This window comes from Helianthus annuus, chromosome 13 (assembly GCF_002127325.2).
Source record: "Helianthus annuus cultivar XRQ/B chromosome 13, HanXRQr2.0-SUNRISE, whole genome shotgun sequence".
In the NCBI taxonomy this organism is placed as follows: Eukaryota; Viridiplantae; Streptophyta; class Magnoliopsida; order Asterales; family Asteraceae; genus Helianthus; species Helianthus annuus.
The window spans coordinates 155,229,457-155,256,967 of record NC_035445.2 but is presented as its reverse complement, the minus strand read 5'-3'; the positions used below and the strand labels follow the sequence as shown (position 1 = coordinate 155,256,967).

The 27,511-nt window shown below is 37.0% G+C and overlaps 4 protein-coding genes and 1 long non-coding RNA gene across 6 annotated transcripts; 4 read left to right on the top strand and 1 right to left on the bottom strand.

Annotated features, from left to right (window-relative positions):
- Positions 1-246: 246 nt before the first annotated feature.
- On the top strand, positions 247-2,395 carry LOC110902001. Its single transcript, XM_022148747.2, has 3 exons — positions 247-359; positions 1,837-2,329; positions 2,390-2,395. The coding sequence occupies exons 2-3, from the start codon at positions 1,841-1,843 to the stop codon at positions 2,393-2,395; spliced, it is 495 nt and encodes a 164-aa protein (XP_022004439.1). The 5' UTR covers positions 247-359; positions 1,837-1,840.
- A 9,002-nt stretch (positions 2,396-11,397) lies between these two features.
- On the top strand, positions 11,398-12,507 carry LOC110903418 (SNF1-related protein kinase regulatory subunit beta-2). Its single transcript, XM_022149380.2, has 3 exons — positions 11,398-11,574; positions 11,687-11,849; positions 12,388-12,507. The coding sequence occupies exons 1-3, from the start codon at positions 11,507-11,509 to the stop codon at positions 12,505-12,507; spliced, it is 351 nt and encodes a 116-aa protein (XP_022005072.1). The 5' UTR covers positions 11,398-11,506.
- Positions 12,508-13,832: 1,325 nt separating this feature from the next.
- LOC118485502 lies at positions 13,833-19,980 on the bottom strand. The gene is made up of 2 exons (XR_004876397.1): positions 19,231-19,980; positions 13,833-16,131 (listed from the first exon to the last, which is right to left on the bottom strand). It is a non-coding gene; the product is annotated as an uncharacterized LOC118485502 (long non-coding RNA).
- LOC110899808 (protein LURP-one-related 10) lies at positions 14,115-16,338 on the top strand. 2 transcript variants are annotated; one of them, XM_022146698.2, is made up of 3 exons: positions 14,115-14,379; positions 15,689-15,916; positions 15,999-16,338. In XM_022146698.2, exons 1-3 carry the CDS (start codon positions 14,149-14,151, stop codon positions 16,197-16,199), a joined length of 660 nt encoding a protein of 219 aa, XP_022002390.1. In that variant the 5' UTR covers positions 14,115-14,148; the 3' UTR covers positions 16,200-16,338. The 2 variants fall into 2 exon arrangements, with proteins under 2 accessions (XP_022002390.1, XP_035837558.1); XM_035981665.1 differs by lacking the exon at positions 14,115-14,379 and adding an exon at positions 15,373-15,467.
- Positions 19,981-21,119: 1,139 nt separating the features above from the next.
- Positions 21,120-24,217, top strand: LOC110899723 (protein LURP-one-related 10). Its single transcript, XM_022146613.2, has 3 exons — positions 21,120-21,535; positions 23,542-23,775; positions 23,862-24,217. Exons 1-3 carry the CDS (start codon positions 21,302-21,304, stop codon positions 24,069-24,071), a joined length of 678 nt encoding a protein of 225 aa, XP_022002305.1. The 5' UTR covers positions 21,120-21,301; the 3' UTR covers positions 24,072-24,217.
- Positions 24,218-27,511: the final 3,294 nt, after the last annotated feature.

The window sequence follows — 27,511 nt, the reverse complement described above, 5'->3', positions numbered from 1 at the left end:
TTTATGCCCTTCTACAGATGCTTCGTATAGGCTAAACAGAAGGGTATAAAGGTCATTGTGATGACCTCTTATATACGTATCGTAGAGATCAATACGAAGCGTATATAGAGGTGGACAATGACCTTTTTGCCCTTATACTAAGCCCCGTATAGCACTGATAGAAGGGCGAAACCGTAATTTCAGACTTGGGCATACGATGCGTATTGATCTCTACGATGCGTATAGGTTCTGATATAAATCAGGAAAACCCCTACGCAGCGTATGTTCTTCCCCAAATTACATACAAAACCTCTACGAACCCCTACGAAGGCGACTACGTATTTCCGACCGTATACACGCGAATTCGAAGTATAAACGAGGTATATACTAAACCTATTTAAGTAATTTTGATTTTTTTGGTATTTTATCCGTAAATTAGGGCTGTATCATAGGTAAATTAGGGTTTACAGTGAATTAGGGGTGTTTGTTTGATTTGTTTGCTTAGGGTTTACAGTGAATTAGGGGTATTTGTTTGATTTGTTTGATTAGGGTTTACAGTGACCATTTTTGTAAATTTATCAAACCTCAGGGACCATTTTTTGTAAACTTATCAAACCTCAGGGACCAATTTTGTAAACACATCAAACCTCAGGGACCATTTTTGTAAATTTATCATCCGTAAGGCGCGTATGGGCCTAACGGGCAACGACGGACTTAGTTTCGACGCTCGTTAGGCCCGTACGCGCCTTACGGACGACGTCGACTAAATAATATTTTTTTATTATTTAGTCGACGTCGTCCGTAAGGCGCGTACGGGCCTAACGGGCAACGAGGTTTGATGTGTTTACAAAATTGGTCCCTGAGGTTTGATAAGTTTACAAAAATGGTCCCTGGTGTTTCCAGGATTTACAAAAATGGTCCCTGGTCAATTTCTGAAACACAAGGGACCATTTTATTAAATCCTGGAAACACCAGGGACCATTTTTGTAAATTCATCAAACCTTAGGGACCAATTTTGTAAACACATCAAACCTCAGGGACCATTTTTTTAAACATAAACTTAAATTGTTTTTTTTTTATTATTTAGTCGACGTCGTCCGTAAGGCGCGTACGGGCCTAACGAGCGTCGAAACTAAGCCCGTCGTTGCCCGTTAGGCCCGTACGCGCCTTAAGGATGACGTCGACTAAATAATAAAAAAAATATTATTTAGTCGACGTCGTCCGTAAGGCGCGTACGGGCCTAACGGGCAACGACGGACTTAGTTTCGACGCTCGTTAGGCCCGTACGCGCCTTACGGACGACGTCGACTAAATAATAAAAAAAATATTATTTAGTCGACGTCGTCCGTAAGGCGCGTACGGGCCTAACGAGCGTCGAAACTAAGTCCGTCGTTGCCCGTTAGGCCCGTACGCGCCTTACGGATGATAAATTTACAAAAATGGTCCCTGAGGTTTGATGTGTTTACAAAATTGGTCCCTGAGGTTTGATAAGTTTACAAAAATGGTCCCTGGTGTTTCCAGGATTTAATAAAATGGTCCCTGGTCAATTTCTGAAACACAAGGGACCATTTTATTAAATCCTGGAAACACCAGGGACCATTTTTGTAAATTCATCAAACCTCAGGGACCAATTTTGTAAACACATCAAACCTCAAGGACCATTTTTTAAACATAAACTTAAATTGTTTTTTTTTTTTAAAAACAGAAAAATATATATTTTTAAACAGAAAATATATATTTTTATGCTTTCACTTGTCTTTATGCTTTCACTTTGTAAACAGAAAATATATATTTTTAAACAGAAAATATATATTTTTTTAAACTTAAACTTAAATTGTTTTTTTTTTAAAAAAACAGAAAAATGGAGGAAATGGATTTCGAAGTAGATATTCCGGAGCAGCCGCAGCGGAAACGGCGGGCGCGTCCACCGCCAGATCCTCTAGAGAATCACCCGTATTTGGAGTTTCCTCTGGAGTCCGAGGCTGCGCTCCGTTGCGAGAAGCTTCGGAAGATGCATATTGGTGAACACTTTGCGGTTTCGTGGAAAACCCTCCGGAAGCTTGAGGTTGAAGATTGGGTGCGGGGGTTTGTTCCCGTTGATTCACCGTGGGATCGTCTGTTTGAGCTATCGTTTACGCCGACCTACAGGGAGATACTAGTCGAGTTTCTGTCGTCGTTCGAGTTTCATCCTCGTCGGCCAAATGAGGTTGTGGACCCCGCGCAGCCCCCTCCCCCGCCCGAGGTTTCTTTTCGCATGGCTGGCCAGGCGCGCGAAATGTCACTTGCACAGTTTGCGGTGCATAGCGGTTTGTATACGGAGGCTGAGATTGCTACGGATCTTTATACGAAGGTACGTTTAACACAAATTTTGTATTGTTATTATTATTATTTTTAATATATAACATTTAAGATTTAATATTAATTTAACGTTTAATAAACATTCGTGTAAACAGAGGCTCGTAATGATTGATAAACCCACGCTATTAGGGTTTTGGGATCTGATCGCGGACATCCGTCATTGGGACCACCACCAATCCAAGGGGAGGAGTACGCTGATTGAGGATCCGCTCTTCAGGTACGTTAGTTATTAAACAGTTTTTTTAAACAGATTTTTTTAAAAGAAAATTTCTTTTTTTAATTATTTAGTTGATTTTTGTCAATTTTTGAAACATCAGGGACCATTTTTGTAAAAAATAGAAACTTTAGGGAACAAAGTGTAAATATATCAAACCGTCAGCCGTTTTTGTAAAAAATTGAACGACGTCTAAACCGGCAGCCGTTTGGGGCTGGGTTTGCAGCCGTAAACCGGCGTTTAAACGGCTGCAAACACAGCCCCAAAGGGCAGCGAATTCGCAGCCGTTTGGGGCTGCGTTTGCAGCCGTTTAAACGCCCGGTTACGGCTGCAAATGCCGCCGCAGACGGCAGCGAAAACGCAGCCGTTTAAACGCCCGTTTACGACTGCAAACGCAGCCACAAACGGCAGCGAAATATCTGCCGTTTGCGGCTGCGTTTGCAGCCGTTTAAACGCCCGTTAGGGACCTACGCGACTTACGGTTCGACTTCGACTAAATAATAAAAAAATATAATTTAACGACGACGATCATAGTTTTGACGCTCGTAAGGCGCGTACGGTCCTAACGAGCGTCGAAACTAAGTTCGTCGTTAAAATATATATATTTTTTTTATTATTTAGTCGAAGTCGAACCGTAAGGCGCGTAGGTCCCTAACGAACGTCGAAACTAAGTTCGTCGTTTTATATTTTAACGACGAACTTAGTTTCGACGCTCGTTACGGACCTACGCGCCTTACGGATCGACTTCGACTAAATAATAAAAAAAGTATAATTTAACGACGATCTTAGTTTTGACGCTCGTAAAGCGCGTAGGTCCGTTCGAGCGTCGAAACTAAGTTCGTCGTTAAAATATATATTTTTTTATTATTTAGTCGAAGTCGAACCATAAGGCCCGTAGGTCTCTAACGAGCGTCGAAACTAAGTTCGTCGTTTTATATTTTAACGACGAACTTAGTTTCGACGCTCGTTAGGGACCACTTGTGTCAATTTTTGAAACATCGGGGACCATTTTTGTAAAAAATTGAAACTTCAGGGACCAAAGTGTAAATATATCAAAAAAGGGACCATTTGTGTCAATTTTTGAAACTCCAAGGACCGTTTAAACCAAATTTCTTTTTAAACAGGATTTTTTTTAAACATATTTTTTTTTTAATTTTTTAGTCGAAGTCGAACCGTAACCGGCGTTTGTACGACGTCTAAACCGGCAGCCGTTTGGGGCTGCGTTTGCAGCCGTAAACCGGCGTTTAAACGGCTGCAAACACAGCCCCAAAGGGCAGCGATTTCGCAGCCGTTTGGGGCTGCGTTTGCAGCCCTTTAAACGCCCGGTTACGGCTGCAAATGCCGCCGCAGACGGCAGCCAAAACGCAGCCGTGTGCGGCTGCGTTTGCAGCCGTTTAAACGCTCGTTTACGACTGCAAACGCAGCCGCAAACGGCAGCGAAATCGCTGCCGTTTGCGGCTGCGTTTGCAGCCGTTTAAATGCCCGTTAGGGACCTACGCGACTTACGGTTTCCATTTAATCGATGTCGTCTGATTATTATTTACTGACTGGTTTCCATTTATGCAGGTATTTGCACAAGATGATTTCCACTTCGATCACTGCTCGAAACAAAAGCCGGGAGTGGTGTACGAGTGGTGACTTATTCTTTTTGTATTGCCTCTTATACAAGAGGCCGTGCGCTCTCGCCTACGGGTTGGCGCAGTATTTCGCCTCCGCGCATCATCGACAGGAGCGCGGAATGCTATTCGGCGGCGCTTACGTGACCAAGATAGCCCATTCGTTGGGCTGTCATCCGGAGAACGACCGCGGCCGTGTAGGCCCGGCGGCACAGCCAAAGCGGATGGGGATGAACACAATAAACGGGATGCATATTACCAAAGACTTTCCATGCGGGAAGCGGTTAAAGAATCTGGACGGCACGCAATACCAGCTTAAGGAACTGCCAGAAGAGTTCCCTCTGATTTATCCCCCGCGGGATCCGGAGCCGCCGGAGCCGCATGAACCGGCCGCCGTTCTTCCGCGGCCACCACAGCCGCGTGGACCACCCGGGGCGCCCCAGTTCCCACGCCATGTTATGCCCGGTCCTGACCCGTCACATGAGCGGCTGCTTCGAAACGTTGAGAGAAACAATTATTTGTTAGAGTGGGTGGCTGCGGCGCTGCAGCAGCAGCGACAGCATGACGGGTTACCTCCACTACCCTTCATTGCGGATGCGGACTGGGATCAGCATCAGCGGCAGCAGCAGCAGCATCAGGAGCAGCAGCAGCAGCATCAGGAGCAGCAGCAGCAGCATCAGGAGCAGCAGCAGTAGTATTTTATCATTTTGTTATGTATGTACAAACTTTGTAATGTATTTTGTTATGTATATATCAAACTTCGGTGTAAACAGTTTCACATATTTTGAAATGTTATATTTTGAAATTCAGGCAGGTTATAAAAAATTCTGGCAGGTTATTTAAAGTGTTTTGTCGTTACGGACTTAGTTTCGACGCTCGTTAGGCCCGTACGCGCCTTACGGACGACGTCGACTAAATAATAAAAAAAATATTATTTAGTCGACGTCGTCCGTAAGGCGCGTACGGGCCTAACGAGCGTCGAAAGTAGGTCCGTCGTTGCCCGTTAGGCCCGTACGCGCCTTACGGACGACGTCGACTAAATAATAAAAAAAATATTATTTAGTCGACGTCGTCCGTAAGGCGCGTACGGGCCTAACGAGCGTCGAAACTAAGTCCGTCGTTACCCGTTAGGCCCGTACGCGCCTTACGGATGACGTCGACTAAATAATAAAAAAAATATTATTTAGTCGACGTCGTCCGTAAGGCGCGTACGGGCCTAACGAGCGTCGAAACTAAGTCCGTCGTTGCCCGTTAGGCCCGTACGCGCCTTACGGATGACGTCGACTAAATAATAAAAAAAATATTATTTAGTCGACGTCGTCCGTAAGGCGCGTACGGGCCTAACGAGCGTCGAAACTAAGCCCGTCGTTAAAATTTTAACGACGGGCTTAGTTTCGACGCTCGTTAGGCCCGTACGCGACTTACGGACGACGTCGACTAAATAATAAAAAAAATATTATTTAGTCGACGTCGTCCGTAAGGCGCGTACGGGCCTAACGAGCGTCGAAACTAAGTCCGTCGTTGCCCTTTAGGCCCGTACGCGCCTTACGGATGACGTCGACTAAATAATAAAAAAAATATTATTTAGTCGACGTCGTCCGTAAGGCGCGTACGGGCCTAACGAGCGTCGAAACTAAGCCCGTCGTTAAAATTTTAACGACGGGCTTAGTTTCGACGCCCGTTAGGCCCGTACGCGCCTTACGGACGACGTCGACTAAATAAGAAAAAAAATATTATTTAGTCGACGTCGTATGTAAGGCGCGTACGGGCCTAACGGGCGTCGAAACTAAGTCCGTCGTTAAAACCCGTTAGGCCCGTACGCGCCTTACGGACGACGTCGACTAAATAATAAAAAAAATATTATTTAGTCGACGTCGTCCGTAAGGCGTGTACGGGCCTAACGAGCGTCGAAACTAAGTCTGTCTTATATGTAGTAACTGCGTACAGGCTTAACGAGTGTCTCTGGAATATAACAGGTTCTGTGTGAATTTAAAGTTCAGAAGGCTTTATACGCTGCGTATTGACCAATACGCAGCGTATACGAAGTGTCAGTATACGGTGCGTATAGGTCAATACGCAGCGTATTAGCAGTTACTACATATAAGAATTAAGTTCCATGTTCTAACAGCTCCGGAACGGAGGATAAACTGGTTAAGGCGTTACGGTTCTAAATGATAGGTCACGAGTTCGATACATGCTAAGGGCCGGTTCTTTAAAGAAGACCCCCTTTTTATATTGATTTTATATATATTTACACTTTGGTCCCTGGTGTTTCATTTTTTATAAAAATGGTCCCTGAAGTTTCATGAAATTACAAAAATGGTCCCTAATGTTTGATAATTTAGATAAATGGTCCCTGATGTTTCCAGGATTTACAATAATGGTCCCTTATGTTTCAGAAATTGACACAAAATGTTTTCAGGTATGAAGTGTCAAATTTTACTAAGTTTATATACGTTGCGTATTGGCCAATACGCAGCGTATAGAAACCTGGCAAAAATTTGACACTTCCAACCTACCAAAATGACCCCAAATGTGCATCAGTTTTGTATATGCTGCGTATTGGTCAATACGCAGCGTATAAAGCCTTCTGAACTTTAAATTCACACAGAACCTGTTATATTCCAGAGACACTCGGCCTGTACGCAGTTACTACATATAAGACGGACTTAGTTTCGACGCTCGTTAGGCCCGTACGCGCCTTACGGACGACGTCGACTAAATAATATTTTTTTTATTATTTAGTCGACGTCGTCCGTAAGGCGCGTACGGGCCTAACGAGCGTCGAAACTAAGGCCGTTTAACGACGGGCTTAGTTTCGACGCTCGTTAGGCCCGTACGCGCCTTACGGAGGACGTCGACTAAATAATAAAAAAAAATATTATTTAGTCGACGTCGTCCGTAAGGCGCGTACGGGCCTAACGGGCGTCGAAACTAAGCCCGTCGTTAAAATTTTAACGATGGGCTTAGTTTCGACGCTCGTTAGGCCCGTACGCGACTTACGGACGACGTCGACTAAATAATAAAAAAAATATTATTTAGTCGACGTCGTCCGTAAGGCGCGTACGGGCCTAACGAGCGTCGAAACTAAGTCCGTCGTTGCCCGTTAGGCCCGTACGCGCCTTACGGATGATAAATTTACAAAAATGGTCCCTGAGGTTTGATGTGTTTACAAAATTAGTCCCTGAGGTTTGATGAATTTACAAAAATGGTCCCTGGTGTTTCCAGGATTTACAAAAATGGTCCCTGGTCAATTTCTGAAACACAAGGGACCATTTTATTAAATCCTGGAAACACCAGGGACCATTTTTGTAAATTCATCAAACCTCAGGGACCATTTTTGTAAATTTATCATCCGTAAGGCGCGTACGGGCCTAACGGGCAACGACGGACTTAGTTTCGACGCTCGTTAGGCCCGTACGCGCCTTACGGACGACGTCGACTAAATAATAAAAAAAATATTATTTAGTCGACGTCGTCCGTAAGGCGCGTACGGGCCTAACGAGCGTCGAAACTAAGTCCGTTTAACGACGGGCTTAGTTTCGACGCTCGTTAGGCCCGTACGCGCCTTACGGACGACGTCGACTAAATAATAAAAAAAATATAAGAATTAAGTTCCATGTTCTAACGAGTGTCTCTGGAACATAACAGGTTCTGTGTGAATTTAAAGTTCAGAAGGCTTTATACGCTGCGTATTGACCAATACGCAGCGTATACAAACGGTCAGTATACGCTGCGTATAGGTCAATACGCAGCGTATTAGTAGTCACTGCATATAAGAATTAAGTTCCATGTTCTAACAGCTCCGGAACGGAGGATAAACTGGTTAAGGCGTTACGGTTCTAAATGAAAGGTCACGAGTTCGATTCATGCTAAGGGCCGGTTCTTTAAAGAAGACCCCCTTTTATTCTGATTTTATATATATTTACACTTTGGTCCCTGGTGTTTCATTTTTTATAAAAATGGTCCCTGAAGTTTCATAAAATTACAAAAATGGTCCCTGAAGTTTCATAAAATTACAAAAATGGTCCCTGATGTTTGATAATTTAGATAAATGGTCCCTGATGTTTCCAGGATTTACAATAATGGTCCCTTATGTTTCTGAAATTGACACAAAATGTTTCCAGGTATGAAGTGTCAAATTTTACCAAGTTTATATACGCTGCGTATTGGTCAATACGCAGCGTATAGAAACCTGGCAAAAATTTGACACTTCAAACCTACCAAAATGACTCCAAATGTGCATCAGTTTTGTATACGCTGCGTATTGGTCAATACGCAGCGTATAGGGACCTTGTTTTCTGTGCAATGATTGGTAATCAGGCACTGAGATCCATGGTTTATCTACGCTGCGTATTGGTCAATACGCAGCGTCTAGGGTTAACCTTATAGGCTGCGTATTGACCAATACGCAGCGTAGATAAACCCTAACTTTTGCTAGGGTTTGGTGTGCCAATAGGCACTTTAGTGTGCCAATAGGCACACTCAATCTGAAAGGTGTTGTGGGGCTTATAATCCAACTAACACTACTAGAAAACAAGGCAATTGCGACTTAATTTTGCGACTAACATAAGACGGTCGCAAAATTAGCGACCGATTTGTGACTAAAACCAAAACAATCGCAAAATTAAAGACCAATCCAGATTCGATCGCAAAACGGTCGCAAATTTTGTGACCGTATTTTTGTGGTCGGAAAACAGTCGCAAATCCGAGAAAAATAAAAAATAGCAAAAGTTACGACTGTTTAAAGCAATCGCAAATAAAAAAACAAAAAAACAAAAGTTGCGACCGTATAAAACGGTCACAAATACGAGAAATATATAAAAAACAAAAGTTGCGACCGTTTAAAGCGGTCGCAGATATAAAAAAATAGAAAAAGCAAAAAATTATTCATCAGTGTTTAGGGTAAAAACTGCAAATAGGCATAAGTTCTGGGTTAAAACTGACTGTAGCCATAAGTTTAGAAGCATCAACACGGAGTCAAAACAGATCTACAGATCTGTTAATCAATCTTTCATCATCCTCATCTGCGACTCACGATACATCTGCGACTCCGGCAATCATCCTCGTCATTCATCGATCTGATACCGTACATCTGGTATACTCTTCATTTCCTTTAATAATCCGACTCAATGTTATCAATCCGAAGACTGATTCCAGTTTGAAACCATGTGTTAACTTCGACGACTGATTCTGAATACGTGATTAAAGAAATCCTCTCACCAATCTGATTTTGAGGAGATCTGCCGCTCGAAGAAATCCTTTCACCGATCTGATTCTGGAGACACCGATCTTCATTCCTTTAAGGTTAGGTTTCGTCTATAAGGTTATATCATTGTTAACGGTTCAGATTCATGATACTGATTGAGTTCTAGTTTTAGGTTTTACAGAAATTAAAGCTCCTGACTCTGTATGTTTCATTGATCAAATTTTAATCATAGGTTCTACGGAAATTAGGATTATTCAACAATTGAATCTGTTTTTATGTGTTGTGTTTCTGAAAGTGAAATTAGGATTATTCGACAATTGAATTTCAGTTTTAGGTTTTACAGGAATTAGAGGCCCCGACTCTGTTTTTCTTCGTGTTTAATTGTGTTTTGGAAAGCGAAATTAGGATTACTGATCTGATTTTAATTTTAGGTTTTACAGATATTAGAGCTCCTGATCATGTGTTTCTTCTTGCATGTTCGTATTCAGTTGTTTCTAGGAAAGTGGAATTAGGATAAGTAAGCGAATATAATTCGTGGTTTGAATTTTAATCTTAGGTTTTACAGAAGTAAGAGCTCCTGACTCTGTTTTTCTCGTGTATTCATATCAATTTGTGTTTAGAAAATTGAAATTAGGATTAGTTAACAATTTGAATCACCGGTTGAGTTTTAAATTAGGCTTTACAGAAATTAAAACTATTGGCTCTGTTTTTCTTTTTGTGTGTTCGTATTCAATTGTGATTAGTAAAGTGAAAGTAGGATAAGTCAACCATTCGATGCACTGATCGAATTTCGGTTTGTGTGTTCGTATTCAGTTGTGTTTAGGAAAGAAATTAGGATTAGTCAGCTATTAGATTCACTAATCGAATTACAATATACAAAGCAGCACGGTTTGTTGATTATATAGTTATAACACATTTGCACAAATGAGACTTGTTTCTGAAGAGTCCTTGATGGAAAACGTTCCCTTCATATCTACATCTTCATATACATACACCATAATCCATATAACCCTTCCTTATGAATCTGCATCTTTCCCACCTTGTCTGACAAATTTCCCCCGAACACGTGGCCTCTGTTCTGCCAGCTTTTTTCGGCTCTGATATCGCACCTTCAAATACCGGGTCGGGAGTCCTATCATTGGCATGGGTTGTTGGGCAGCTCGGCTCGGTAGTTGGACCGACTTTTATGATTCTATTTGCTTTGGTCATTCTCTACACTTCTAATTTGCTATCGGAATGTTATAGGTCCGGTGACTGTCACGGACCTAGAAGCTATACTTACATGGAAGCCGCCAAGGCTCGTCTAGGTACGTATAACCTATTGTCCTATTATAACATTACCTCTCTTTCTCATTCATTGACGGAACCACAACTTTTAGTCAAGAGTTATCATAAGGGACTCATTGCTACTAGTTACAACTAGGGTTGCAACTTATGTTTTCATTTGTAAAAATACATTTTATATAAAACAAATCCAATATAGATTCCGGTGACCATGGGTCACAGGCCATCTTGACTCCTTTTGGTTCTACCTGCTCTCACTTGAATTCATAAAAAATAAGAATAAAAATACTAAACTAATATGCATGTTTTTGTCTTTCTTGTTTTCTTTTTTAGGGGGGAATAAGGTGAAAATATATGGCATGATACAATACATCAACTTATTTTGAGTAGCAATTGGCTACACAATTGCAGCCTCAGTTAGCATGATGTAAGCCATTATTTAATTACTTGTCTTTATGACCTACATTATGCTTTTACAAAGTATTGATTATCTAAGCAACCTAACTTGACATGACTGCAGATTGAATCATTGAATATTGTTGGATTATGATGGTTTCCTTTTTGTTGTTGATCGGTTAAAAGAATTAATCAAATATAAGGCATATTAGGTAATGATATCTAGCTTCAAAGTTCAAACTCACACATAGTTGTTGTTTTAAAGCATCTATGAGGTTACAACTATCATTATAGGAAGAATATCCTAAAGCCGTGATCATTTGCACTGTTGTGTGTGTTTTAGGTTCCAGTGGCTCCGTTGCAAAGGCCGGATGAAATGCAATCAAACAATTCATGGATGCACAACCCTCCGGCTATGAAGACACGGTTTTTGAGTAAGGAATTCCGACGATGATTACTTGGAGTTATGACGGAAAAGAAGTGGCTGTCGAAGGCTCATGGGACAATTGGAAAACAAGGTAAACTAAATATATAAAACAACTTATGCTTCACTTTTTTAATTACAACCCTTTTTATATTTGAGGAATATGTGATCGCTTATAGAGTCATGTGGTGCTTTGTCTTGATCAGGAAGCCGTTGCAGAGATCGGGAAAAGATTTCATCATATTAAAGGTTCTTCCTTCAGGCGTTTACCAGTATAGATTCGTTGTTGATGGTCAGTGGAGGTATTCCCCTGATGTACAATGGACCAAGGATGAAGCCGGCAACACTTTCAACATCTTAGATTTGCAGGTATTTTCTTTGCAAACTACATGTATCATGTCTTATCGAATCTTGATATGAAACGTGATATAAGTCTTTTGAAATTACATATATTTATTCAATATATCATGTCTGAAAAATTAGTTCCGTTTGTTCGATTATCATTTTAACTGGCAAGATGAATCTTGATGATCGAATTTGATTCTTTATTGAATCTTGATATGAAACGTGATATAAGTTGCCAAATAATTTGTTCATATAAGCAGGGGTGGCAATTTTGACCCATTTACTCTGGAATGGATCACTTTGGGTTTGGTTTTACATCCATCGTGTCAAACACGTAGAATAAAAAGGTTAGCTGAAAAGGTAAAAGGTCAAATGCATTGCACTGGTCAAACGTCGTATGAAAGAGTAGCCATATTTGATTCGGTACACTATTTGTTTATAACCAAGGTGAACAAATATGGACAAGAAGTGTTTCGGGTCAACCCATCCTGACCCGTTTTAATCCATAGTAAAAGAGTACTTGTTTTGAAACTTTATCTAGCATTATGGTTGTTGATGGCAGGAATATGTACCTGAAGACATTGGAAGCATATCTGGTTCTGGTCCAGTTGGCCTGCAAAAATCTTATGGACTTTTGCTGAATTCGATCACAAGTCCTGGGACTTTATATTTTCTTGATTAATTCTTTTAGTCAAGTGTAGTTGAGGGACTGCACAAGCTCTTCAATTGCCGGATGTTACCCTCAAACAAAAGGTATACGTAAAACGCTTATTTATCGTCATTATTACTGATTACTGATGCCATTGATCTAGCCAGAATTATTTATCGTCTATATTACTGTTATGCTAGGTAGGATTATCTTTCAAAACAGGATCATTCAGTTCTTTTGATTCTGCAAAAACACATATGATTTTTGTATTTATTTTGTTCGACTTTTAAAATAATGTATGTTTCAATTTCTTGAGATTATTTGCAGGTGGTTTAATTTTGTTTTATTTTTTCGGTTTGCAGAAAATGCTGTTGCTGTGTGGACTTCCACCAGAAAGAGGAGGATTAAAGGGCAGTTTATTCTACATATGTGGAGGTTTAGGCTGTGTTTATGAGTGCATTATTAACTAAATGTGACAGGATAATTAGGTGGTGTTTGTTTTTTGTCAAAAGTACTTCCCAACCTCTTATGTCTGCACCACGCAGATCACGCGCAGACGTTTAAGTACTGTTTCACTATGCACTAATGTTTTGTTATAATAACTTTGGTATTTGATGTTTCAAGTGGGATGTTTTATATAATTGTGATAATTTGATAATATGTAAAATTTAAAATTGGCATTATATGTAGGTTAAAATAGAAAATGAATAAAAATAATTTTTAAAAAATAAATAAAAACTGCGACCGCAAAAACGGTCGCAATTTTTCAAAAGGCAATCAGTTGCAAAACGGTCGCAGTTGGTAAAAGACAAGCGGTCGGAAAACGATCGCAGTTTGTAAAAGGCATGCGGTCGGAATAAGGTCGCATCAAGACCATCGCAATCGAAGTCCCACAAAACCAGGAACAGTCGCAATATTTGTGACCATTATTAAAGTCGCAAAACCCAGGTCGCAAAAGATAGAAGCAGTCGCAACTTAGTCGGAATAGAGCAATTGCGACGGGTGTTTTTCCGATTGTAGTTCCGGTCGGAAAACAGTCGCAATAGGGCAATTGCGACTGGTTTGCGACCAAAATTGCGGTCGGAAAAACCTAGTTTTCTAGTAGTGTAATAGATTCATATGTGGATCGGTGAAAGTGTGGAATGCGCTTAAAAATAGGTCAATAATTCTCAACTTAAATTTGATGATTTTTCTTGATTTTTATTTAAGAAGCAAATTATGAATCACACTAATTTCCTAGGTGTCGAATATTTTATTAAAATAATTTTAGAGGGTGTGTATCTTTGCCATTAAAAAAATATATTGATCAAATCCCATAAATGAAATTTCCTACTTGCTACTTATACCACAGCCCATTCTTCCTTGGTCCGGCGGCCAACAACATTATACCAGTTGTATTATACATTACAGAATTAAAGAATTCGAAATTCACTTGATGACAAACGCTTCACGTTCTTTACAAGCAAGTAGTCAATTATGGTGCCTGAGAAATAAATAAATCAAAAATATTATAACTTAATATCTAGTATCAAGTTAAAGATTACAGTCCACTAGGCACTACGCACATGTGGATGTAGTCAACTTGTTGGTTAATGAATATCATGTTAAAAGCCTTCACACTGCTCCTACTCCATGCATACCTGCATAGAACTACAATCTTAGTGTTTGCTTGTGATGATGGCTCAACCTAGTGGTGCACCTGTATTCCCTCCATTTTCTGTCATCGGTCCTCAGTTCGTTACACCAGAACCACTTGAAATTATAGTCAAGAAGTATCCTGGTAGAAACCTTATGATCACTGATACTAATCATACAATCATGTTCAGAGTAAAAGAATGTAAGACCAACCGTTTACAGCTCGCGCTACTTGACGCTAATGAGAAGCCAATCGTGATGCTCCAAAAGGTAACTTTAAGCTTCTACTTCTTAAATCATAGTTGTTCCATGATTTGTTTTTGATATTTGCTGCTGAAATCGAGATCGAAATGTGAAACAATAATTGAAACAATAATACTGATAGATGATACTTTATGTATAGAGAATAACTCCTACCAATCTCTTTTTTTTAGAAAGTAGGATAGAAGCCAGTTTTTTAAACCGGTTGGAAAAAAAAATTACATATTTAATAGTTGTTATTTAAAAAACGATAATTTAGGATAAGATATAGTTAGTTGGTTACTTATTTAGGTTTATAGAACAAGTAAAATAAGAGAAGCAGGAAAAACAATCTTGTGCTCGTATAATTGTGACATGTGTAGTTAGAAGTTATTTATTAGAGCCTCTACGTCAACAAACCTCCACCACAGCTGCAATATCAGGTTGCACATAATCTTGTGCTCCCATTAAGTAGTGATCAATGATTACAAGTACATGAGATCTATATATAGACTAGCAAAACTTGCCAAACAAGATACTAAGCAAACTGAGCCATTGAGGTTAGGCCCAGCCAAACCCTTCCCCTTGCTCCTTAGAATTTTTGGCTGCCCAAATGTGGGCTGAAGATAACATATCTCCAACAATCTCCCACTTGTTGTCTTCAAACCAACAACTACACCATCTCTAGTGTACTTCTGTAATGAAAATCCACCTTAATAAATGTCCCTAATTACCCTGGTCTTCTTAACATTATTCTTGGCAACGCTTTAGCTTATCCAACACTGTAGACTTGTACTGCTCTTAGCACCCGAGATATTCTTCAAACTGATTGTTCCTTTATTGATCAATCCTCTCACGAAATGATACCTCATCCCGATGTCTTCCCACAATAGATCGATTGGATTCTTGGAAAGTCTCACTACACTCTCTTTGTCATTGTATAATGAGTATTAGACTGCTGCTTATCGAATTCTTGAAGATAAGTCTTGAACGCAACTAGTTGTTTGCGTGCTTCAGCAACAACCATGTACTCGAATTTTGTTGTTGATAAAGCCACATTTTTCTACAGTCTGGACATCCAGCTCAGTGTTTATACTCGCGTTGTAAAGACATATCGTGTAGTGCTTTTAAATATCCTTTTATATCCACCCAAATCATCAACATTATAACCTTGAGAACTCCTACTTCTCATGATTCTCAAAAATTTCACTACTACTTCTCATTCATATGGCTTTCACAACTCAAAATTTTCCAACTAAAAAATTCTCAAAATTCTTTTAAAAATCACTTGTTCACATTTAAATATATCTCTAATAGACTATATTTTGTTAAATTTCAGGCTTTTAGTTTGCATAATAGATGGAATGTATTCAAGGGTGAAAGTGTATCCGATTCGGACATGATATTTACCGCAAAAACCGAAACGATGAAATTTAAGGCCAATGTTATCATGATGTTGGCAAACAAAATGAGAAGCAAGGATGTTTGTGATTTAAGGATTAAAGGGAGCTGGTCTATGGGAAACATCACAATTTATAAGGGAGATTCTTCAACAGTAGTAGCACAGGTAGTTAAGAACAATTTTGGTATCTACAATATTACATAAAACTTATTTTGAACCTCATTAATGTGACTTACTGATCTTGTAGATGCATAAACCGCAAGACACAAAGTACGCTGCGAACAAGTTTACGGCCACAATCCAACCTAACATGGACTATGCATGTGTGGTTGCACTTTTTGCAATTGTTGAGTATGAAGAAAACCCGACTCTGATAGGTGCTGCAGCTAAGATTAAATCTTATGAGAATACTATAGATACTGTTGGTAATTTCATTACCAAAAAATAAGTTTATTTATGTGTCGTTGTTAACTATTTTGTTGTCTCATAGTTAAATATTAATGTTTTCCCATAAATCATGTGTATTCTATTAAAGTTGGAACCTTCAATCTGTTTTTAGTGATCATCTAAATATGTCGTCAGTTCCATCTCTGATGCTCAAGTGGACTAGTGGATTAATTGCCCCATTTATAGACATATTTATTTAAATGATAAAATTGTTTTATTACAACTTTTTTTTTTTTTGAAAAGTAAACTTCATTAGAAAACACACCTCCGACCCAAACGAGCAAAAGGCCAAACAACAAAAACAACACCCCCGACCTAAACGGGCAAAGGGCCACCAATTACAACATATACAACGTGTATTTACACCAATCCCCCCAACTAATATATTTACATGAGGTTCTATTTCTAACCCACCCATAACCCCTCGATTAACCTCTCCTAGAATATCTAGCGAACTTCGTCTAGTCTACTTGAAAACCAGATCATTCCTTCCTTTCCAAATACACCAACACGAAATCATCACCAAACCTTTAATGATGCTCTTTTCTTTCTTGCAAAGACGTGAGAAGTTGTGTATCTCCAAAATGTCTTTGAAATCGAAAGCATAAGTTTGAAGAGATTAACAGTTAAATTATCAATGGAAGAGTTAAAAAAAACTTGCTATTAACAATAACTAAGGTCGTAGTCATCCGCACGTTACGTTGGGATGTGATTGGAATTCAGGACGTATAGCACACCATGACAACTAATGAATATTTGTAAAACTAAACAAAATAATATCTAAATGTATCATTCTATTTCTATCGTAACTCAACTTGGAAGATCAAAAAAAAAATAAGAAAAGGTCAAACAATACTAAAATAACAAAGTAAATAAAGGTAAACAATAGAAACTCTGTTGGTTTCGGTGCACTCGTTATAGCAAAGAAAAAGAAGAGCTAAAATATATGCCCAAATGAGTATCGGCGTGTGCATTGAGAAAATAAACTCAAAAAAATACACCAGCATACTTGTTATAGAAAAAAAAATAGTTAAAAAATATATATACAAAACTGTATTAACGCGTTCGTTAAAAAAACTAAAGAAAACATGTGTATGTTAGCAAAAAGCTAATGGCACACATTAGCATGACACACAAGTCATCTTTTATTACCAGTGTTTGAGGGTGGGGTGGGGGGGAGGCGTAAGACAGTGCTAACTGAACGATGATAAAAAAAAACAGGACTCGCGTAACTCGCTTGACCTAAAACGTAGAAGACGTTGAATATATACTAGCTTTATTAAAGTTTAAAAGCTGTAACTTTATTAAAGTTTGTGGTAGAAAAGTAATTTAGTTAAAGTAAAAGAAATAGAATACAATCAATAAACTACTTGAAGTGCAAATGAAAGTTTACACAATTACATTAAATGTAAAAACACCATAAGAAAAATAATTACTATTTATGTTCTCTTCTATTATATATAGAGGTAGAGGATTCTGTAAAAAAGTGCTCAAAGTGTGAGAAGTGTATTATAACACTATATATAATGCTATATAACACCATATAAACACCGTATAACAATATATAACACCATATAATACCATATAACACTATGTAACACTATATAACATTATATAACAAATATAACACTATAGTTTGTCTGATAGCATGTCTATGATAGATGTATAGTGTTATATTTGTTATATAATGATATATAGTGTTACATAGTGTTATATGGTGTTACATATTGTTATACGGTGTTTATATGGTGTTATATAATATTATATATAGTGTTATAATATACTTCTCACACTTTAATCTCTTTTTACACTATCCTTACCCTATATATAGATAATTTATATATAGATATTTTCTTAAGCTCAGACTAGAAAGCAAACCAATAGCCTTATAATCCAATCATCAAGCGAATCAAGAATGATATTATAATTATAATTATAATCAACTTAAAAAGTATAGTAAAACATCATATTTTATTTTACAAAATATCTAAGAATAATAGTTATTCAATATAATATAATTATATTAATTAATGAATTAATAATGATAATAATAGTTAACAAGCAAACGTGAATGAATAGTAGGGATGAGCTTGGTACCGACCGGTATCGGAACCGAAAGTACCGGTATCAAAAATCCTCAAAAGTGCGTACCGGTACCGGTACCGAATATATCCGGTACGGTACGGTTCGGTGCCGGTATTTGAGGGTAAAAACCAGTAAATACTGGTACCGAACCAGTACCGTACCGGACCGGTACCGAACCGGTACCGAAAATGTCAAAAGTCGGTACCGAAAAGGTACCCCGTTCGGTAAATTCGGTATCCGTACCAGTTCGGTTCAATACCGGGTCCATTTTGCTCATCCCTAATGGATAGTGTTTTCTTTATTTTTCCAAAAATATCTAAAATCATAGCCGCTCAATTTGATACATCGAATAGTGACACACGGATTCTTTCTGACCATAATTTCTTAAAGAGAAAAAAATAAGCGAAAATCTCCTCTTTCTAACAACAACAACCATACCCAGTAAATCCCACAAATAGCAGAACTATTGGTAGGGTCTGGGGGAGGTGGGATGTAGGCAAACCTTTCCTTTATTCAAGAATAGAGAGGTTGCTTCCTGAGAGACCCCCGGCTCCAAAACAACCAACAGACAGGTAGACGAAAAACGGGTAAGTAAATCACGTAGCAGTAGGTCGATAAGTCATCAGTAAGCAACATATATGCGTATATACAAGAAAATCATCATACGTTGGTCTACCTCATATGTTTTCAAAGTTTTCTAAAGTAAATCACGTAGTAGTAGGTCGATAAGTCATCAGTAAGCAATATATATACATATATACAAGAAAATCATCACATGTTAGTCTCCTCTTTCTAAAAAGTTTTCTCTCTCATATGTTTGGGTTTTCAACATCTTCAATTGTGGCAAGAAGATGATCCTCCAATGATATTATACGTGAGCATTTAACTAAGAATGATTAGTGTTAATATATGAATTGATCTAAAAGTTGTTATTCAGGAATGATCACCTTCTAAGAGCATCCGTAGTGGGCGGGACATCACGCCGGAATCAGCTATGGCGCCCCATAGCGCCGGCCCACACCGAAACAGGGGGCGCTATGGGGTAGAATTTTGGAGTCGGCGTTATCCTCTTCGCGGCGCGAAGCTGGAGCTTTTCAAAAATCAGACCAATCACGCCAATCTCACCGGCCAACCTTGTCGGTCCGATGAAGTGAAGAAGAAGACGTCGGCGTGAAGGTCATCGGAATCTCCGATGAAGTGATCGGAGAAGATGATCGGAGCAGCAGATTTCCGATAAAGCTTCAACCTTTGTGGTTTTTGCTCAAAAGAAAGCCAAGAAAACAAGAAAGGTACAGTCTGCACGTTTTGATGATGATTTGGGGGAATTGGTTTGTGGGTAAGTGTTGATTGGTTTGTTTGGTGTTGTTGGTGTAGATTATTTTGGTTGAGGATGTTACTGATGTGGGGAAGAAAGGGCAAACTTTTGGATGTTAAGCTGGGTTTTATAGGAACTTAATTAAAAAAAATGAAAATTAATTAACTGAGTAATGATGAGGTAGTGGCTTTATGACTACGGCCTCAAGTGGCATAACGCCCCATAAAGCCCCTGTGTGACGTGGCACGACACGTGTCGCATAACGCCCACAAAGGGGCTTTATGACTACGGATGGTCTAATAGTTAACAAACAAATGGAAATGAATAGTGTTTTCCGAAGTTTTCCTGAAACATTAAAATCACAGTCGCTCAATTTATTAATTCGTTGTCACACTAATTTCCAAGGTGTCGAATATTTTATTAAAATAACTTTTAGAGGGTGTGCATCTTTGCCATTAAAAAAACTAGGTTTAAAGAAGTTCGTCACCTTGTAGTGAATTTCTTTTGGTATTTAGTCTGTGTTTACAGTTGTTTTGAAATCACTACGAGTGTGTTGCGAACAGAACTTTTAACAAAAATAAAAAGAAAATGTAGAAAAAAACACTAAAAGATAATCGAAAGAAAATCAACCAAAAAAGTTGTATGGTAACCATGTTGTTCGTATGAAACACTTGGTCAGAGATGAGCAAATTGTTCTGGATACCGGTACCAAATATGCCGAATCGAAAGATATTAAGTACCAATTCGGTAACGACTTTTGGCGTTCCTGGTACCGATTCACTACCGTTTTTTACCTTCATATACTGGTACCGTAACCGGTATTTTCGGTATCAGTACCGATTGTGTATCAGTTGGCACCGAGCTCATCCCTACCCCTGAAACTAAAAATCAAAAAAATTAAAGTTGAATAAAATCAACAAAAAAAGTTGTACGATACCGTTGTTCGTACGGTAACCGTGATCAGGGATGAGCAAATGGTACCGGGTAGCCGGACTGAATTTCCCGAACCAAAAGATTTCCAATATCAATTCGCCACTAACTTTTGGCGTTTTCTGTATTAGTGCCGGTTTTTACCTTCATGTACTGATACAGAACAGGACTGTACCGGTATTTTCGATACCAGTACTGGTTCGATATCGGTTGACACCAAACTTATCCCAACCCCTGAAATTAAAAAAAGATTAAAGTTAAAAAGTAAAGAAAATAATTATTAATATAATATTAAAATAATAAAAGTATTGAAAATATATATTTTCATTTTGGTTCGTTTAATAATAATAATAATAGTAATAATAATAATAACTGGTTAATTAATATATAGTAATAATAATAATACATGATGATCAATCCCATAAATGAAATACCGCAGCCCATTCTTCCTGGGTCCAGCGGCCAACAACATTATAACGACCGTTGTATTATACATTACAGAAATTAAGAAGTATTTCACTTGATGACAAATGCTTCACGTTCATTACAAGCAAGTAGTCAATTATGGCGCCTGAGAAATACATAAATCATAAATATTATAACTAAATATCTAGTATCAAGTTGAAGAAAAGATTATATTGACAGTCCACTAGGCACTACGCACATGTGGATGTAGTCAACTTGTTGGTCAATGAATATCATGTTAAAAGCCTTCACACAGCTCCTACTCCTTGCATACCTGCATAGAACTACAATCTTAGTGTTTGCTTGTGATGATGGCTCAACCTAGTGGTGCACCTGTATTCCCTCCATTTTCTGTCATCAGTCCTCAGTTCGTTACACAGGAACCACTTGAAATTATAGTCGATAGTTATCCTGGTAGAAACCTTGTGATATCTAATATTAATCATAAAATCATGCTCAAAGTACAACCATGCGACACATTCACCCATTATCAGTCCGTGCTACTTGACGTTAACGACAAGCCCATCGCGATGCTCCAGAAGGTAAGTTTAAGCTTCTACTTCTTAAATCATAGTTGTTCCGTCATTTGTTTTTGAGCTTTTTCTGCTGAAATCGACATTGAAATGTGAAAGAATTTAAAGAAGAATTGAAACAACACTATTGATGGATGATACTTTGTGTACAGGGAACTAGATTACGCGTGTGCTACACGGGTTGAACAATGTAAAATATATAATCATAAGTAAATATATTTTTTTTATAAATGAAATTAAATATTCCATTAAATAAGGTAAAAGTTAGATTGCTATCATAGTTCACAAATCTAGCTATAAACAATATATAAATCTTTAAATAATACAACATTTAATATTTTATTTTAATTTTACCATTAAATGTGCTATACGCAAATATAATATAAAATATAACAATTAAAGTAAATAAGCAGCTAACTGCTTGTGTTTGGTATGTTTTATTTTGCTCTTCAACCATTTGACTTAAATTAGATTACTATCCTCTATATATGCAATGGTTTCCAAACCACCATTTCTAAGTACATGTACTTGGTTTCGTCATATACCAAATGAATAAATAATTAATGTGCAATACACATATAAAGCAAACAATATTTTGAAATGTCACTTTAATCTTCATCAAAATTTAAAACCTAAAACCAAATTAACAACTACTACCTCCGTCTCACTAAAAGTGTCATATTTTGAATTTTCAAAGTCTTTATTTATAAACTTTGACTTTAATTATATATTTTTGTGTTATATAAAACTTGATGAAAATTAATCCAATAAAAACACTTGTAAAACACACTTCAATCATATAACTTTCATCAAATATTATCTAACGCAAACAAAATTATTTAAGGTCAAAGTTTATAAATAAAGACTTTGAAAATTCAAAATAGGACATTTTTAATGGGACGGAGGGAGTACTAAAATTAGCAGGCTACAAAATGATTATATTTTTTACGGCGAATAAATATATTAAAATCCTAAAGCTAAATCAAACGCTTGCATAGAAAACCAAAAGAGAAGCCTTTAATAAAAAAAATATTGGAAAATGAATTAGCGGTTGGACATTGCACGTTTATTCTTACCAAATGAATAAGCTCAAACGAATGCATATATTTTCTAGTTATTTAAAATTAGACAATAAGCGTTTTGGGTTAACCGTGTACAAAAATGACGAGTTTTGACCCATTATCTAACCCGTCTAATCATGTTATTTTACCACATCTACAAAAGCCCGAAAGTAAACACAACCTGAAGACAACCATTTCTTCCTCTTGTAAAGTTGACTTTTCTTTCTTGAATTTCAAGTGTATCTGCAAGAAAACTAATCATCCACATGTTGTTACTATTTAATATCTTTATTATTTATTTATTTTTACACTTCATTCATTTGATACTTTCATTCTAAAATGACACTTTCTAACAAAAACAAAGTGAACCCACTAAAATTCGGCCTATTCTGACCAATTACCTGGCTCGACCCATCCGTTATTTATCTATGATAGGTTGTACACACTTTTTGTTATCCGTAGTTTTTTACTTTTAACCCCAACACTATGACAGATTTTACAATCTAATCTAACACTTTTTTACTTTTAACTTTAATCCCTTATACTTTTCAATTATTATATATTTTTCCTTTTACGTTTCGGTCTAAATTTTGCGACTAAAACCGCCGCAATGAGATATATGGTTCAACGTGTTTACTCCACTTTTTTTCCGGTTTAGCGGCTCCGCCACAACCCACGGGTTCTATATTGACTTAGTTATTGTTTTCTATGTTTTACGTTTCATGCGCATCGTTTAACGTTTTTACGTCTACTTTCATTCTTTTTTTCAAATTCTTCTATTTATTTTTATTATACGAGTTTTCGGTGTTGGTGGTCACTGACGGTGGTGTTGTATTGGTGCTACTTGACACGGTTTTACGCCCTCGCCGCAACGCAGGGGCTTAATACTAATTATACATATAAATAATACATTCACATTCAAATGTATCTCTAATGGACTGTATTTTGTTTCAGCAATTAAGTAGTACGCATAGCAGATGGAATGTATTCAAGGGTGAAAGTAAATCTGATTCGGACATGATATTTACCGCAAAAAACGAAAATATGATCCAGCTTAAGACCAATATTAGCATGATGTTGGCAAACAAAATGAGAAGCAACGATGTTTGTGATTTGAGGATCAAAGGGAGCTGGTCGAAGGGAAACTTCACAATTTATAGGGGAAATTCTTCATCAGAAATGGCACGGGTAGTTAACATAAATTTTGGTTATCTTCAATGTTACATATAACTCATAGAGAACCTAATTAGTGTTGTGACTTATCCATCTTGTAGATTCATAAACCGCAATCAAAGAAGAAGTACGAAGCAGCGGACAAGTTCACGGTCACAATCCAACCTAACATGGACTATGCATGTGTGGTTGCACTCCTTGCAATTGTTGACGCTAATGAACACCCTGATGATAATACTGCCATGTATACGGCTGCTGCTAAAGGTTCGCTTAGTTCGGCTAGGAATATTGGTGATTTTCTCCAGGTGTAGTTCCATTTTCCAAATATAAGTTTATGTATTTGTCACTGTCAACTATTTCGTTGTCCCATAGTTAAATATTAATGCTTTTCCATAAAACATTTGTAACCGTCACTTTGTTTTAGTTATCACCTAAATCTGCCGCCATTTCCATCTCAGATACTCATGTTTTAGTAGCTTGTGGATTAGTGAAGCAGGCCATTTGTTTAGACTTTATATAAAGTTAATTGCCCCGTTAGTGGGAGGGGTGGTTATCACTTGCAAAAATTCCATCACTCACAACATCCAATCAAGTTCCATCATGTCCTCAACCATTATTCCATCACTCAATCTTTTTTAGTGGCAATGGTCATCACTCACAACACCTAACAATAAACACTCACACCCCCTCACATCCATTTATCACAGAATAGGCCATAACCCGTGAAGTTTATCACGCTAATTAAGTTCCACGCGTGAAAATTGAGAGGTGGGGGTGGTGTGTTCATTTCCATCACTCGTTATAAAGTGCCATCACGTGCAAACAAAGAACCACCCCGCCTCCCCTTAGAGACATGTATTTATTTTTCATTTATTTATTTTTTATTAAAACACTTGTTAAATTTTATATTATACGTGAACCGGCCGAATTACATCAATATCGCAGGTAAGCGAGCAACAAGCTGCGCCGCTACCCATTTCTGAATAGCAAACCCTAACCTATTTAAATGATAAAATGGTTTTATTACAACTAACTCTGACAGTTTGAAGAGATTAACAGTTTATGAACCGAAGAGTTAAGAAACTTACATGTTATTAACATTATTTTTTTCATGATCGGACACGATAGCGAACCATATTTATAGCCCGAACACGATTCAAGAATCTAATACTAATAAAAAGGTCCCTTTAATGCCACATGGCATTTTTTATAATAAAATTTCACTAAAAGACCATGTGTCAATTTATCATTTATCTCAATCATAATAAATAACAAGTAAATTAATATAAACACTATTAAATGATTGAATTTAATATATATATATATATATATATTAAAATAATCTTATATTCATGATTATATCTTTTCAATATTCTTAATAATAGTTATCTATTTACCTATACTTTAATATAATACCTCTACTTTAATAAATAAAAACATACTTATTAAAACAAGATGGGATAACCAAAAATATATACATCCATCCATCACTATTTGATGTAACAAAAAATTCCAAACCTCATCATGTTTATAATTTGTTATTATCATTTTCACAAATCACATGTTCAGGAGTGAATTCACACCGGATCGTACATCTGGGATGATCGCGTACATTTTGTACGATAAGAGCCATTGTACGTTAACTTGCCTCTATACATATACATATACATATATATAATCTCAGATAGATAATGAACTAATTCCATTCCATCTTCTACTTTGATAACAGTTTTTAAAATAACAAAATATTAATTTGAAATAAAATACACTAATCCTTTTATATTAAAAAAAAGAGTAAACTTCCGTTTTGCTCCCTGTGGTTTGGTCACTTTAACGGTTTTGCTCCAAACCTTTAAAAATAGCCATTTTACTCCCTGATGTTTCGGTTTTTTGCCAGTTTGCTCCTCGCATCTCACTCCATCCAAATTGTTTGTTTTTCCATTTTGCTCCCCGCAGGGAGCAAACTGGAAACAAAACCAAAACATCAGGGAGTAAAATGGCTATTTTTAAAGGTTTGGAGCAAAACCGTTAAAGTGACCAAACCACAGGGAGCAAAACGGAAGTTTACTAAAAAAAATCTTACTTCGTAAACGCATCATTTAAAATGAGTGATGTTATATTTTTTTAAAATTTCGTATGCATAGTTCATATTAGGGTTATATGTATTCATATCAAAATTTATATTTATTATGTGTGATACAAGAAATAATATGAAATATAAAAAAATCAAAATATAAAACTGTGTCAAGTAGTACCAATGCTATAATACTGTCAGCGACCACCAACACCGGAAAAGCTCGTAAAAACAAATTAAATAAAAACGAAAAAATAACGTCGAGCAAAAAGCAGACGTAAAATCTTTGACTCACGAACGCTCGTTGTAGAGAAATTAAACCGAAACGTAAAACATTGAAAAAAAATAACTAAGTCAATCCAGGACTCGCGCGTTGGTCGAACTTGTTAAACGGAGAAAAATAGATGTGCTGCGACGGGCCAATCAAACGGCAATATGCAAAAGTCTCAAAGCACAAGGTACAAGTGGTTATGCACAAAAAAACTTGCTTATTTATATATGGAATAATAAAAATAAAATAATAATGTTTGATAAAAGAAATTACAAATTAAATCTAAAAAGTATTATAAAAGATAAGGAGTATCTTGCTATGCCAAAGCCTAAAAGATGTATATTTGCAAGGGAAGAATTTACTTTATTGATATAGCTAATATCCTGGAAGAATTAGATCCCATTCCCCTTTCTTGGGTAATGAATTAGAATTTGTACCTAGATTTCATCTAAAAACATGAAAGTATATTACTAACTTTATTTGCAACGTTAGCCATTCAAAAAAAAAATTACTAACTTTATTTCTCGATTTACAATAATATTCCAAGTTTAGCTTACTATATTATTAGACCCGTGTACTACACGGGTTTAAGGATACAAATTTATAAATTATTTAAATTTATATTCTCTACAAAAATTTACATAAGTGAATTTTTTACCATAGATGACACAACAGTTGGTCGTGTAAAAAAACCGATTCTTTTAGAAACAAACCAACTTTACATAAAAACTGTCCTATACTTTTATTTATCGTCATGGCAAAACATAGGGCGAGAGGAAACTGTCTTCTTTTCAATTTAAACGGAATCCTTCTATTTGGCGGTATTAAACGAAATCTAGCTAGGGATAAATGTTTAAGTTCCAATATTACTTCCGGATAATATGAGTGGTTTGGCAAGCCTAAAAATATAACTTCATTTAGGACATCCGGTGAGTATAAACTTGCATCAAAATTATTATGAAGATATTTTATCCTTAAACCCCTTTATTACACCGGTCTAATAACATTAAAGCGTTTTCAAAGCATAGAAGTAAACCGGTTTTCAAATATCGGATTAACCTATTCTTTACCATTTTTATTATTATAATATAAAATTGTAATTTATTTAATAGATGTTTAACATATAGTAAAAAAAATCCTTTTAAAGAATAAGAAGATGTTGTCACATTGACATTATTTGAAATTGTTTATTATAAGTAGAGTTGTTACTAATAAGTAACTACATATTTTAGATAAGTTAAAAGTAAATAATCATTATCTAAGTAAACAGTAAAATATTTGTTACTTTTAGTATTACTAATTAAGATGGGCCAGTTGTTTTTGTGATAAATTCAAGTTACTTGCATGAACCATTATATTGTAATAGAAATTCGTTTATATAAAGTTTCGTTACTAATTAACATAGG

Excerpts from the sequence above, each read along its gene's own strand:
- LOC110902001 (XM_022148747.2), top strand. The coding sequence starts at position 1,841 with ATGGAGGAAATGGATTTCGAAGTAGATATTCCGGAGCAGCCGCAGCGG.
- LOC110903418 (XM_022149380.2), top strand. The coding sequence starts at position 11,507 with ATGATTACTTGGAGTTATGACGGAAAAGAAGTGGCTGTCGAAGGCTCA. Across the intron at positions 11,575-11,686 it reads TGGGACAATTGGAAAACAAG|GAAGCCGTTGCAGAGATCGG; the intron begins GTAAACTAAATA and ends TGTCTTGATCAG. Across the intron at positions 11,850-12,387 it reads TCAACATCTTAGATTTGCAG|GAATATGTACCTGAAGACAT; the intron begins GTATTTTCTTTG and ends TGTTGATGGCAG.
- LOC110899808 (XM_022146698.2), top strand. The coding sequence starts at position 14,149 with ATGATGGCTCAACCTAGTGGTGCACCTGTATTCCCTCCATTTTCTGTC. Across the intron at positions 14,380-15,688 it reads CAATCGTGATGCTCCAAAAG|GCTTTTAGTTTGCATAATAG; the intron begins GTAACTTTAAGC and ends GTTAAATTTCAG. Across the intron at positions 15,917-15,998 it reads CTTCAACAGTAGTAGCACAG|ATGCATAAACCGCAAGACAC; the intron begins GTAGTTAAGAAC and ends CTGATCTTGTAG.
- LOC110899723 (XM_022146613.2), top strand. The coding sequence starts at position 21,302 with ATGATGGCTCAACCTAGTGGTGCACCTGTATTCCCTCCATTTTCTGTC. Across the intron at positions 21,536-23,541 it reads CCATCGCGATGCTCCAGAAG|CAATTAAGTAGTACGCATAG; the intron begins GTAAGTTTAAGC and ends ATTTTGTTTCAG. Across the intron at positions 23,776-23,861 it reads CTTCATCAGAAATGGCACGG|ATTCATAAACCGCAATCAAA; the intron begins GTAGTTAACATA and ends TCCATCTTGTAG.